This window comes from Protopterus annectens, chromosome 11.part0, assembly GCF_019279795.1.
Source record: "Protopterus annectens isolate FY-2018-M chromosome 11.part0, PAN1.0, whole genome shotgun sequence".
Lineage (NCBI taxonomy): Eukaryota > Metazoa > Chordata > Ceratodontiformes > Protopteridae > Protopterus > Protopterus annectens.
Genome location: NC_056745.1, coordinates 1425793465 through 1425808631, shown reverse-complemented (window position 1 = coordinate 1425808631; position 15167 = coordinate 1425793465). Strand labels below are relative to the sequence as shown.

Genomic DNA, 15167 nt, shown 5'->3' with positions numbered 1-15167 from the left:
CTCGTTATGTCTATATCTGTTCAATCTCTAAACAGCCGTTGAGTCAGTGGACCACAGACTACTTCTAAACAGGCTACCTAAGTCTGACTGCTCTAACAATGTTACACTGTGGTTCAAGGTCTACATAACTAATAGATCCTTTACGACAGTTGTTGCCATTGATTCTTGTGTATAAAAGGCATCCCTCAAGAGTCAGTAATTGGCCCTCATATGTATAAAAGGCATCCCTCAAGAGTCAGTAATTGGCCCTCGTTTGTATAAAAGGCATCCCTCAAGAGTCAGTAACTGGCCCCCGTTTGTATAAAAGGCATCCCTCAAGAGTCAGTAATTGGCCCTCATTTGTATAAAAAATATCCCTCAAGAATCAGTAATTGGCCCTAGTTTGTTCTCACTATTCATCAATGGTCTCCCAGGCATCCTTCTACAAACTACCTGTATTTTATTTGCAGATGATATGGTATTTACCAAATCAAGTTACAAATACAAATTATTTCTATAGGTGTATATACAGTGATATCAGTCTACTATGGTATTGGCTAACCCACGGGTCTGCAACCTGCGGCTCTGGAGCCGCATGGGGGTCTTTCAATCTACTATGGTACTGGCTAACCCACGGGTCTGCAACCTGCGGCTCTGGAGCCACATGGGGCTCTTTCACTCTTCTGCAGTGGCTCCCTGTAGCTTTGAAAAATAATGGCCACACCGCACAACACACACAAACGCACACTGAGATTGATCAAGCGATGGACTTTAAATATTGCTCTGAGAAACTTAGAAACTTCCTAGAATAACACAGTTTCTATTGTCATGCATTCCACACACAATGAGAGCAATCAAGCGAACCTCTGACAGCAGCAGCTTCTCCTGGAAGGTTTCCATACCTCTCGTACCTCTCAACGTCTTACCACAAATAAAGGGGAACAAAGGAACAAAAATAGGACAGATTTTAAATATTGATCTTATAAACTTAATTCTTTTATATTTAGTATAATAACTATGTATAAAACTTTATACTCTGTGTTATCTTCACTTTAGGGTCAGATAGTTTTTGTCACTCCCGATGAATTTTATTTGGTGGGAGAGGAGCAAAAATGGCTCTTTTGATAGGGAAGGTTGCAGACTCCTAAAATAACCAATTGCAAACTAACTGTAAATACCAGCAACATTACGCAAACACTGAAAGCAGCTAACAGCATATCCACTTTAGACTCTGTCAGGAGTCCAATACCAAACACAAATCTTCAAAGGTACTTTGGAGTACTCTGTACCAAAGTCATTTTTTCACACACTAAAGCTCAGCTAGACCAGGTACTTCATAAAATACAAAGGCTATTCTAACCATCTAACTTACTAACTACTGAAGCAAGGCATGCAGCAGAAACAATGTACTACTTCTAAGACTTAAATACGGGGTGTCAATAATTTCATTACTGTAAACTCAGAAAATGACATATTACAAGCAGCAGAAAATGGGATACTTGGATTAATGTATTTAGCTGATCACAAAGAATACCACTACAACACTTTAAGGAAAATGAAATGACTACCAATCCCGGTAAAGGTAACTGTCTTAGTCCTTACTAAATACAATTAGTTTCAAGTAGCGGAATGAAGGATATTTCCTGTTACTAAAGGACAAGTATTTTGAAGAAGCATACAGTCCAAGGACCATGAGTGTGCTTCACCTAGTCACACCTCCATTTATATTAAGTTTTAATGAACTCGAACTTGCATTTATAAAAATTGCACCATCATGCCGGAACAAGATCCCAAACAGCATAAAACTCCTTAGCAAGCAGCATTTTAGCATAAATTGGAGATGCCAGCAAACAGAACTGAAAAAAATACAACTGTTTCACAAAGCTAGGCTAACAGAAAAGAACAAATGCAACAACTGCAGAGTCCTAGGCTAAATCAAATAAATATAAACCATGGAAGTCAACAGTATCAGATATAACTGTGCATATTTAATAGTCACCTTGATATACTACATAACTGATACTATGTGTACACAAATCATGAATAACAAGTCCACAGCAGTGTAAAATACCAACAGTATATTATGAATTGTGTTCTCTACTATTATAAAATGGGTTGTACATGATATGTTTTAGTGTTCTATGAACATTTTGTTTTTACAGTACATTTTGTTACACCACTGATGCTTTGATATGAATCCTCACTAACGGATGTAAACTGCATTAAGATAGCTTGTACATATATAATCAAATCCACAACGTAACCAATAAGATAACTTGTACATATATAATCACATCCACAACGTAACCAATAAGATAACTTGTACATATATAATCACATCCACAACGTAACCAATAAGATAACTTGTACATATATAATCACATCCACAATGTAAACATTAAGATGGCTTGTACATATATAATCACATCCACAATGTAAACATTAAGATAACTTGTAGATATATAATCAAATGCATAATGTAACATTAGTACTTATTACATGGAAGGTGAAATTTAGTTAAAACATTTTTTGTATGTAAATAAGTGCACTTCTAGATGCATTATATCTAACTGTCACAGTCTGTGGTTACTGCTTACTGTAGTCTTGTCTTAATGACTCAGGTTATGGATGAAAAGCATCCTTGGACTAATTAGCTTACTCAATTAACAAATGTAAATAAATAAAAGAATGTATTTCATTGACTTGAGCATTCCACGTTGGATGCCACCTGGTAGCAGTCCTAAAGGAGCAGCTAGTACATTTCATATTTTAATTGTAGATTAATTTAAAAAAAAGGGTAACGGATTGAAGACTAATATAAAATTCCACCGTCATAAAGAAAAAGAAGATTAGTACGTGCTTATAGGTGGAAATGCCATTATTTCACAATCTAAATTTATAATGTGAAAAAATAATGTCAAGGAGGACGCTTGACTTGCCATCATTAAAAAAAGTAATCTTGCCCTTGGCTAGATCTGTTACTGCATTATCAAAATAGACTAATTATTGTATCACGTTTGTTATATGTAAATAATTGCAGGTCTAGATGTGTTACATTTGTCATCAGTGAAATATCATGCCCATCTCTGCTGCACATTATATCCTACCCTTTTGTTTCTCATGTAGGATATAGCAGACACATAGAATAATTTCTATGTGTCTGTTATACTCTACCTGGACTTCAAATTATTACTTTTAATCAGGCAAACACTTGTTAAAAGCTGTAGCATTTAGGTCTCTAAAACAAATAATACATCTCTCTTTTTACTTTGTCAAGATATGGATTTTAATTTTGTGGTCTAGAATTCATTCTTTTAAAGACCCTGACATTTAGATGTGACTTAAGACTACACAGCCTCCCACTTCACTCATACCATATTCTTTCTTCCTCCTTCTTGCCTCACTGTGTCCCTTCCACATCCAATGCCAACAAACAAACACCTGCACTCTCCTTTTTCACTGTGTCACAATTTCACCTGTTAAATAAGATGAGCTCTGACTTCACAGCATCAACTGGCCCTGCCAGCTACACTTCATACTAACAGTACAAAGCACCTATTGTTAATGGTGCAACAACCTAATTAAATGACGTTGTTGCCGCTCCAGCAATAAAGAGGATAACTAAGAATTTATCAGAAACAGCCAAGTGATAGAGTTTGGTTTGGTTGTATGTGTCAAAATGAGAGATGACTCCCACGTTTCTGTGGGTTATTATACATGAAACACATACTTCTGTGTCTGCACTAAGTTGTTTCTCTGAGCAAACTCCTTACTTTGACAGTAATTTAATTTGAAAAAAACTAAATGAAAACTCCAGCCAAGCTAAAACTTCCAATGAGTGACCTGTTACAGGAGGTTTGGGAGGTCATTCACTGGAAGTTCTAGCTTGGCTGGAGTTTTCTTTTAGTTTTTTTCTGATTGTTTTTTCAGTGTGACCTTCTAACTCTTTGTAGTAATTTAATTTGGCTTGGCAATGGCTCTAAAGATGTCCCTAAAGCTTGAGTCGACTGGCTTGCCCGCCTCTATACCTGTGTCACGTTCCTCACACTTACAAATACACCAAATTAATTCTGTTTGTTTGCAGTTGTGTCTTTTGAGTTGAACCTGTTCTAATGCCAGACACTAGACTGTATTTGTTCATATCAAATGTAAATGAATAAAAAAAAGAAACAGTTTCAACTATTACGCCTGTACTACAGCAAATTTTCTCACTTGGCTATGTATGCTGCTGTTATCTTGTACCTGAACGTTGTAAATATTATACTGCCACGATAAACTGAATGAATTACTCTGATGTATGTAAAAACCTTTGGCACATTACAATCTGGTAATCAGGTTACAAAAGACACAGAGTGTGATTTACAGTCCTTCGCTTTTATGTTCTAATCTTCTGATTCGCAATGTTTCTTTTTACTGTTGACAAAGAGTCCCAGAAAATGTATTTTAACGTTTTCATGTTTTCTCTGAGAAAGATATACTAGGCATGTCTGAAAACATTGTAAGACCAAATATGTGCAATTCTTAGTCTTAAGTTCCGCATTATTTTATTTTTTTTAATGTGCACCAGCAGCTGCCTTCACTCGTTTCACTCTGCGCCCTGTTCTCCTTGATCTTTGGCACCAGGCATTACTGATTATTTATTTTTGACTCACATGAACTATCTGCATGTACTAGTTAACAATCAGCTGATAGTTTCTGCAGCTGTTTTCTTCTAACCGACTATAAGGTAGCTCAGCTGTTTGTCACTGATCCATAGGACAGATACTGATGTTTAACTTACCCTGCTAACACTGGCACTTTACAATGAGTTAACACAGGGACGTAGACTTCTATTTCCTTTACTGGTACAGTCACCTTGCAGCACTGACGGTAGCATATCAGTCCAGCTACTTACATCATTGTTCATTTCCAGTATTATACTTTACATTTTTAATGTTTCCAATCTTATATGACATGGGACATCATATTCAGCATCATGCCACATTTTCATTTTGTCTACATTAACATGAAGTAAACAGGTAAACCATATCAATGCTAATCATATCTAACATAAAACTTTCTTACTGCTGTAAGTGTTGTCTATTAATGCACCTGATTTCACAATACATAATTTACATTTAACCAAATCATTTAATGTACTGTTAATGTGCTAAGTAGACTCTGCACATGTATGTATGTGTGTGTGTGTGTGTGTGTATGTGTAAATGTAAGTATACATACATACATATAGTATATATATATATATATATATATATATATATGTATATATATATATATATATATATATATATATATATATATATCTACATACATACACAGCACAGTTAGAAGTGTGACAGTAATAAAGAAATGAGGAAAAGTGTGTGTGTGTGTGTGTGTGTGTGTGTGTGTGTGTGTGTGTGTGTGTGTGTGTGTGTGTGTGTGTGTGTGTGTGTGTGTGTGCATATCAATTTCAGTCAGTCATACTGTATTCTTGCACTACATTCATTCATGTTCATTCTCTCTTTTATTTTTACTTCTTATTGCATATATTCTTCTATATCTGCATCTATCTCTTGGAGTTCTTTTTTAAAATTTTCTGTTTTAATTCAAGTGCAAGATTAATAGCCAAACAATAAATTACCATATGTGAAATGCTCAGACTAGAAGTACATGGATTCTACAATTTTTACCAGTCTTATATGTTCAACTGCTCTGCATATAATCAAGAAATAAATATTCCACACATTAAAATACATAGTAGACTGGATGTTTTAATAACTTTACGAAACTATTGGAAGCTGCCATCCTCAACAGTAGAAGAGACATAACTTGGAATTCAAAAAATAAAGTTTTGTCACTCTCTTGAGAAGCAGAATTTTATCTGCACATAAATCCAATTTTGTTTACTGCCTTTTTTAGCATGGTTATCAGCTTTTGCCAGCACTACGAATTTGTGACATTCTAACACTTCATGCAAAATATGTTAGGTGAATTGCTTACATCCTGAACTCTGTATTGCATTCTGTACTAGACAAATCACTTTTTATAACAATACTTTCCTAAGGTATTTTTCATATTAATTTTGTCAGCTTCTGAAGTGGCTTGCCTAAAGATCTTACCACAACATTTCTACAATTACAAATTATAATGTGTTCTTAAATAGTATTAACTAACAAAAAGTAAAAAAAAAAAAAAAAAATGTAATGTAAAACAGAAATAATAAAGCAAACAGAAAGCCTGTCTTGTTGAAATAAACAGTGTAATTAGTTTGTTGCAGAAATAAAAATACGGTTAATTTTCAGGAGAAACTGAAATTAGTTATAATGTAACTTTAAAAAAAAGGTCTTACCAGAATAAAAGTTTGGAGAGAAAGTTAGCTTGTTCTATAGGAGATCTCTGCATGGTGCCCAGTTCTAAACCTGTGAACTGATTACCTGGGGTTGATGGGTTTTATCATCCCTCAACTCTCCCTGTTCTGTTCATCCCACCTCAGAGAGGCTGTTTGATGATGCCACGCCTCGCTCCTTGACTCTGCCCAGGTTAGTAAGGCAGTGTAGGCAGTCCAGTGTGCCAAACTGTGACACTACTGAAAAATGAACGACTTCACAGTCTTCCTGTTCAAACACTTCATAAAGTTACTGGCTAGGTCAGTTACAGTTAACACAAACTGTGAACGCACCTTCTCCTTTAACTGAAAAAGGTTGTAGATTTCCGTGTATTTATGCTTACTAGTCATCAAGGCACATGTGTTTGTTTCTGCTTTGACTTACTACTCTCAGCTATTTTGAATTCCAAGTCACATTTTTGTACTCTATAATTGTTCTCATATAGAGTTCTAGATAACCTGTGTGAAATAACGCAACAAACTAGCTCTCTTAATTAATTTACTATTTATTTTTTTTTATTTCTGATCAACTTCTTCATTTAATTACTTTACCAAGTAATGTGTGCCTTCATAAAATGGAATGTCCTGTTTTATGACTACAGAAGATGGTAAATGGTAAAAGAAGCTTTGATACAGTCATTTTCACAGAAATAATTTATGTCATAATACAAACAGAAAATAAATAGTTCTACCGTTTTGTTAGTTTAATTTGTTCATTGTGGTTGAAATGTAATGTTAAAAAGTGATATATCTGACACTGTTCATATTTCTGTGAGAGTCCCAGGTTCAAAACCTAAGTGTACATTTAAGTACACTAATCTGATCTAAGTACATTTCTTTTCTCACAAGCATACCTTATTAGTAAGGGAAACCTCTCATAGCATTGAAAGTCATCTGCTCCACAGGGGAAAAGGTGGTATTCCAAACCGTATACTGGGACTTCACATCATTATGTGTTGCTCAAGTCAGCGACTTTAGGACTGTAAGCTAATGAATTAGAGCAGCATTTAAGACTCCCTTCTCCATAATATGGCAATAAGTTCCATGTCTAGTGTATTTTATTACATTTTGAAATCTATATCGTCCATTTGGTTGAGAAGAGAGAAAAAAAAAATAAAACATCTTCATAACACTTAGTTCTTACTCTGCAGTCTGCCTGTGCCCATAGCTTCTGAACCTGTATCAGATTACTCAAAGTACGGCAAACTTAGCAAACTCCACCCCATGACATCACCAGAGCTACCCCTTGATGTGGCATTCTATGCCCACCCCCTATATCACTTCTAAACTGCAGCCAAGTCAAGCCATTAACCCCACCTTCAAAGCTATTTGAAGAGAAACCTGCTTCCCCTGGACAGCTACAACAACCAGAACTTAGACAAAAAAAAAAAAAAACAATAGCAATATACAAAACAAATAACTAATGATTTGCCAGAATTTTACTTTGCTAGCAATGTCATTGCTTCAGCATGCAAACTTTCTTTTGCTCTAAACAGATACTGCAGTAAATGGGAGACTTTTTATTTATACTCTGTACACAGTAAAATGATGACATGCTCAAGAAATCTCACTTCCATGTAATTTTGCATGAGGCAATGGAATACAGTTCCTGTGGGCTTCTGGCGAGTAGAGCCAAAGCACTTTTGAACTGAGTTTAAGCAACCCTTAATCAGAACAGCTTTTCCTTCCTGTTTTGCTGCTGTTTCCAAAAGGTGAAGTTCATGCCTGCAATCAAATGTTTATTGAAAGTATATTGCTGAACATTCACAGCCAACTGAAGCCAACTGAAACAGTATCACTCTAAAATCAAGTAGGGTACAAAATATTGCTCATATAATGAACAAGATTCCAGATCTCTCTTATTATCCAGACCCAGTCATTCCATGCTCCTGAACTGAGATAGATACAGCACTGCACCATTTTACAGAGGGGAGACGAAAAAGAAGAAAAAAAAAAAAAAGACTGAGACTGACCATTGCCTGGAGACTATGGGAGGGATATGATATTACAGATAACAAACATCATGTCACTTTCTCGGCCAAACTGCTTTTTTTTTTGCGCAAAGTCCAGTATTCATAAACGCACTCATTTCACTTTCCATTATTATTGATAAATAAACCGTTTATGGCCAGAGAGACAGTCTAGTCAGCAAATAGGGTTCATTGATAGATACTATGCTTACGGACTAAGTGATCTTGTAATCAAGCAAAATTCTTAGATACTAGTTCTCCCAGTTAAGAAGAAGAGTACATATATCACAGAAGTGAATTTGCAATTACCAGTCCACTTTCTGAACTTATGCTTAAAATTAGCCTGTATTACTATGCCATTATGTACATACAGAGGAAATCTATTTCAAAAACAGAGAATGTGCTAGGACAGTGGTTCTGAAACTTTGCAAGCTATAGGACCCCTTTTATAAAGGAAAAAAATTTGACGGACCCCTATCGGCGGCAGTACACATATGTTACATTTGGATCAACCCCCAAACCCCCCATTCAGCCCCACCACCACCACGCAGCCATTTCAGTGTCCCATTATTTGGCTAATTCTCCCCAGTTGCCATAAACACTGTTCAAAATTCTCATTGTGCATACTGTTTTCTGCTTTACTTCTACAATGATTACAGATGTTTGGAGTTAATTTAAAACTTGTATTTCAAATTTTATAGCACAAACACTAATAGAAATTTGCTAAAGCTAAACAGACATTTGCTAGATCTAAACAAAGCAATACAGTCGCAATGAAAACAGACTTAACATTACAACTTCTCTGTCTTTGAAACTCTCATTCACTGAAACAGCATTGAAACCCACATTCAAAGAAAATGCATCTGGCCATTGGCGGATTAAGTTTACCTTTGGGCTGTTTTCAAAGCATAGGTCCCTTGTGAACATTTTTAGGAGCATGCAAAAGTTCTTTGATTCACCTTCCTGATTGTATAATTAAATTTTAATACACAATAATTAAATTATATCCCTTGTATAATACAGCACCACTTGTAGTATGTGTTTTAAATGTATAGTTCTGCACATTTTTCCAGTAAGCAGTGAAAAAACATATGAACCAATAATGACAAAACCGCCCAATTGAGAACATTTCAACCATAAAGGGTCACTCAAACTTCTGTCATTATAATCCACCAATATCAGTCAATATGCACAATTTCTGCAGAAGTAAGTCATCTAAATAATTACACCTTGAAGAGATCTGTAACTTTAAAGGTTTCCTGCTAGCAAACAACTTTATTTCAGTTTTCATCTACAAATTCAGCGCCTGCTGCCCTTGAAGAATAAATTGCCTACTTAAAGAAATGGGAAGCTGGTAATATTGCATGGATGGCAAACTGAAAACAGGTTCATAGTTACTAGGCATCTCATCCAAAAGAGGACGTATTCAGGACTTCATTACCCCCCCTCAAAAAAATGCAAAACAGTATCAACAATCCATCAATATTCTGTGGGAGTAGAACCCACAGTCTTCTGCATTAAAATGCAAGCATGCTACCTGTTGTGCTACTAACACAGCTTTAAAAGGCTGCACCAGAACAGTGATACTATTTGCTAACTAGCTAAACAAATCCGTTGCACACTGTGAAAAGACGTAGCATGAGCAGCAGTAAACTTCTCTTCCCTTGAAGCTCACAATTAGTTGAAAATGCACTTGAAACTAAATTTCTTGAAAAATGCACCTGCCATAATGGGGGGACAGAGAGCCAAAACCAAGGACACATTTTAATTTTTGGTCTTGTAAACTTAGAAAGTAAATAGAACAACAAGTTTTACATAAGTACACATTTTCTGAAGGCTATGAAGTCTGATGCTCAAATGTCTGCCATTATTTTCTGACATCAGTCATCAATGATTTGCCAGGGATTTTCAAGAAAAACACAATTTTATTAGAAACATACTGAAAATATGAGGCAAAAATATGGACATTCTGCAAAAACCTGGACAGATGAATGGTATGCTGCCTACCTCTTACACACACCTCTTTCCCTCTTACTTACACACACACACACACACACACACACACACACACACAACCTCTCAACCTCTTCAGCGCAAGAAATATGGACAAACCCTGTCATAATATGAGGACCAAAGGGCCAAAGCTAAGGATACATTTTAAATATTGCTCTTATAAACTTAGAAAGTTGATAGAACAAGTTTTGAATTAATACGAATTTTCTGATATGTATGAAATATAAAGCTCAAAAGTATGCCATTATTTTCTTCAGTCCTCAATGATTTGCCAGAGAAACTTCATTTTATGCAAAACAGACCAAATAAGGCAAGAATCTGACACACACACTGAGAATATCTGGTCAACTGACAGCTACACTCAGGCACAGCTTCTTATTAAAGTCTTGATAAAAAAAAAATACCTTCAGGTTCTGTTAACAAGATCGTGCAGATTGATCATCACCTCTGCATTAATTTCTATTTGCTGGAAAAAGGGAGAGAGTAGACCTATATCCATACAGCCACCAACACAAATACTGGACCTGTCTTACCTGGAGGGAACAGAACAGTTGTTTAAATGTCCCTCCAAGTTCTAACTGCTGGGAGAAAACACAGAGTGAGTAGCTGCTTAGCATTAGCCGCAAACACAGAAGTTGTTTCTTCTTCTCCTCTAAAAACTAAGGGCAAGCAGCTGCTTAGCCACTTACTCAGCTGCAAACAGGGAAGTTTTTTTCTTTTTTTTTTTTTTTTAAATAAATTGTGAATGAGTGGTGCAATTTCTTTCTCCACAGGGTTGGGTCATGGACGATGCCTGAAAGCCAGGTGGGTGCAACTGAGCTTGTGGACCCCTTGAGTTTATCGTACGGACCCCCAGGGTTGCACAGACCTCAGTTTCGGAAACACTGTGATAGGCTAATTATCTATCAGACTAGCAGGTGTTTTTAAAGTGACAATACAGGTTAAGTTTTTTGATATAGATATTTGTAGTAGCACCAGTTCTGTGGAGATAAAGGGGATCAAAAAGGACAGAGTCCTTTTCAGGACAAAAAGAAAGGTTAGAGATCACCATGCAAGAACCTGTATGAAACAGAGTATAAAGGGTTTTTAATCTATCTTGGTAGCTTACAATCTTAGTAATTCAATGTTCTTAGCTAGGAATCTATGTGGCTTTTTGCATTGACTAAATATTCACTGATTGGTCTAATAGTGGAACTATGACATCTAAAGACCTAGAGGAAATGTCCCTAGAGATTAAACCTGCTAAGCGCAATGATTTCTTAATTGAAACTTATACATGGTAGTTAACAGTTGACTTACTGTTCACATATGTACCGAGATCTCAAATGACTCAATTTTAAGGGGACACTTAGGGTGAACCCATGGTCATTATACTAAGTGTTGCTCTAATCAAGCCTTTGTTGCAATATCAAAATGTCACAAAAGGAGTTCATAACAGCCCCCCCTGCTTAAAGTCTTCAACAAACGTAGCCAACCACAGCCTATTGATGTCTCCTTTCACATCTTAAAAGTAGATGCCAAAGAAGAGGGGGCCCTGGACAAGAATCTTGAGGAGAACCAACTTTTGACTTTTCTTCCCTGAAAAGGCCCTCCAACCTTTACTATGTGGATTATTTCAGTGAGACAGTTAATAATTCAATGAATAACATAATGGGTGATGTTTCATTACGTGAGATTACTGATAAAACCTGCACGATGAATTGTGTCAAAGGCCTTGGCCATATTCACATAACAGTCTAACCCTCATCCAAGGCTTTATTAAAGCTTTTTTTTAAGAAATTAATTTGATTGAGTAGGTAGGATTTACCTTTTATGAAAACAAATTCTGTCTGACTCACAGCTCCAGGATTTTAGCCTGACTTCCTTCCAGTCACAGTGTGTACAGTGTCTGCATGCTCTATTTTTGTTTGTATGGGTTTTGTCTGGGTACTCTGGCTTCCTCTTGCATTCCAAAAAGATACTGCTTTACTGGCTACAATTAATTGCCCATTTTATAAATACATATACTATTTATGCATATATTGTATTTACCCTTGCCCTGTGCCCAGGGCAAGCAGATAACTGTATATGGATCAGCTCACTTATCTGGTTTAACTAATCCTAAATAAACAAACAAACAAACTGATTAGGGGATAGGGTCTGAAGGTTGCTTATGTAATTGTATATAAGCTCTATATAGATGCATTCCGAAACCTTGCAGAATATACCAGTGAGGAAAGGCAAACAGTCTTGGTTAACTAGGGTTTCTTTGTAAGAAGGTTTGTTGGGTCTATATGTCAAATAGCTCAGACACTGGCCTACAGAAAGACAAAACACATATAATGGTGCCCCCTAATGGAAGGGAGCAATGAGCAAGTTAGGGCTTCAAGAAGCCAGTTAGCAGGTTACTAAAGTAAGTCTGAGATTACGCAATGATTAGTGGTACACTACAGTAAGCAGCAGTCAGAAAAGCAGCTACAAACTGAGAACACCAATAAACAGATCAAACACTGATGATGGTACACACAGTAAATACTGGTAGAAGGGAGAAAACAGACCTAAAAAATATTAGGCAGCACACAGGGGATATATGGCAAACACTATTATGCCACACGATAAGACAGACCAAACTCAGAAATATTCTCTATGTGTCATACAGAAAGGTGAACTAAATAACTTTTATAGGTTAAATAACTTATATAGGCAAGTGTTAGGCTAGCTGCTTCTGCAGATTATTTTAAGTCTAGTCCATTTTTTTTCAAAGGTGAGAATTAAACTTTGTGCTTTGTGTCTGTGAGGTAAATACTTTAAACATTATGCCAAACCCAAAACTTATAAAGGTACAAACTATTTTTTGGTGTATGCTTTTCTTTGCATTCTATAAAGTAAAGTTTTCTCAGTTGTTTTTAAGTGTAATGGGGATTGTAAACAGTTGCTGCTGTTCTTTTTTTCTTTTATTTCTTCTTTCTCCCTTTCTTCTTGTTCAGTTTTAAGAAATGGAGGCAACACGAGGAAAAAAAGCCTGGTTAAAAGAGCATGACAAAAGAAAAAATAATGTGCTTTTTCTCATTCTTGCATGGGGAAATTACTGGATTAAGGACCTTAGATTGATTTAGTAACAAGTTTTAAGTGTAAGCAAGTAAATGAAAAAGAATATTGACTATTACTAGGCTTTTTATAGCAAATACATGTATGCTCAGTAGCATTCTGCAGCTGATCTTCATGTTTCCATGGAAACAATCTGATAAAGTGAAACTGGCTGCCTGGTTCTTGTGTTTCCATGAAGACAAAATGATAAAGAGAAACTGGCTAGAGTCTGGTGAAGAGTGATTGGCTGAAGAAAAAAATACTGAGAAGAGAAACTGGCTAGGAGATGATGTTCTCTGAAAGCTTTCAGGGGTTCTCCCAGCTGGGAGCGCTATAAAGAAAAGACAAAACCAATTAGCACTTAGTAGAAAAACAGGCTGTACCATGTGTCTTAGCATGCTTAACCTTTCTTTTAGGTTAACTTGTCTGTCAGTGTGGCTGTCAGTTTGGGACTTTTGTTCCTATTAGGAGGGTAAACCTTTAGTATTTAAGGATTTACATAGTTTTATGTGTTAGTATTAAGTTAATAGGTTTTAAGGGGTATTAGGGGTGTGTTTGTTTTTTGTTTGAGAGCCTTCAATAAAATAAAATAATTTGTAAGATATGACAAGAAACAACTGTATAAATGTTCAACCTGTCAAACAGTGTATGTATGTAACAGAAAAGCTGGAACTAGACATTTAACAAAAAAGGTGCTACAAAGAAAAGCTGGAAATAATAACTCTGTAATGCAATGATGCTTTATGTAATGTCTTTAAATGTCAATGGTCTCAAATATAGATATGAAACAGAAAGAGTAGTGAAGTATATTAAAAATGTAGAGTGCAAACAGTTATGTTACAGGAGACAGACGTAGTAAGAACTGAACATGTGAATTTGATACAGAAAGGTTTTCAGGATGGTTATTCAACAGATTATCTGGGACAAAGGAAAAGAGGAGTACTTATATTAATTGCAAGAGGAGCTCCAATAGTGATAGAAGAGGATAAAAAAGATAATAATGGCAGATATTTAGTGCTAAGTAGCTACTGGCAAGGCAGGAGGATTACACTGGCATGTATTTATATTTCACATAAAACTGCTATAATGGAGTTTAACAAAATTCTGGGAGAAATAATCAGTTTTCAGCAAGGAATATTACTTATAGGGACTGGAATGTGATTTGCAGCAGTGAAGAAATGTCTGGGTGTACCAGAAGGGAAAGTAATACAAAAGAGGGTAGATTTTTGAAGAAATTTCTGAAAATATTTAGCATGAAGGATGTGAATTCAGTATTTACATATTATTCCCCAAGATATAAAAACTGAGCTTGTCTAGACAGAAGTTACATTTCAAAGGGACATGTGCACTTAATTGAAGGTCTTGATATGCATCCAATAACTATTTTAGAGTTTGGAGTGAATTTACATATTATTCCCCAAGATATAAAAACTGGGCTTGTCTAGACAGAAGTGACATTTCAAAGGGACATGTGCACTTAATTGAAGGTCTTGATATGCATCCAATAACTATTTTAGATCATGCGCCAATAGTAACGAAAATAAAAACACAGGCTAATGAAATAAAAATGAGACACTGGTGCTTTCCCAACTATCTGTTGAAAAGAGAGGAATTTAAGGAATGGGTAGTGGAGATTATTCAGTAGCTATTCGAGAGGATAGAAATTTCTTCTGAAAATATAGGTAGGGAGAGGGATAAAATTAAGGTGGAGTTTAAAAACAGGGTAGAAATAAAAGAAAGCGAAATATGGTTAAGAAGTAACATGAATTATT

At 35.8% G+C, this 15167-nt stretch overlaps 1 protein-coding gene across 1 annotated transcript in view; it reads right to left on the bottom strand.

The window, feature by feature from the left end:
• Positions 1–6494, bottom strand: part of CFTR (CF transmembrane conductance regulator) — a 1712697-nt gene extending 1706203 nt beyond the window's left edge. The window contains exon 1 of the mRNA XM_044088720.1: positions 6311–6494. Within this exon, the coding sequence (XP_043944655.1) occupies positions 6311–6363 (53 nt within the window). The 5' untranslated portion in view covers positions 6364–6494. The remainder of the gene's footprint in view (positions 1–6310) is intronic.
• Between the last annotated feature and the right edge of the window lie 8673 nt (positions 6495–15167).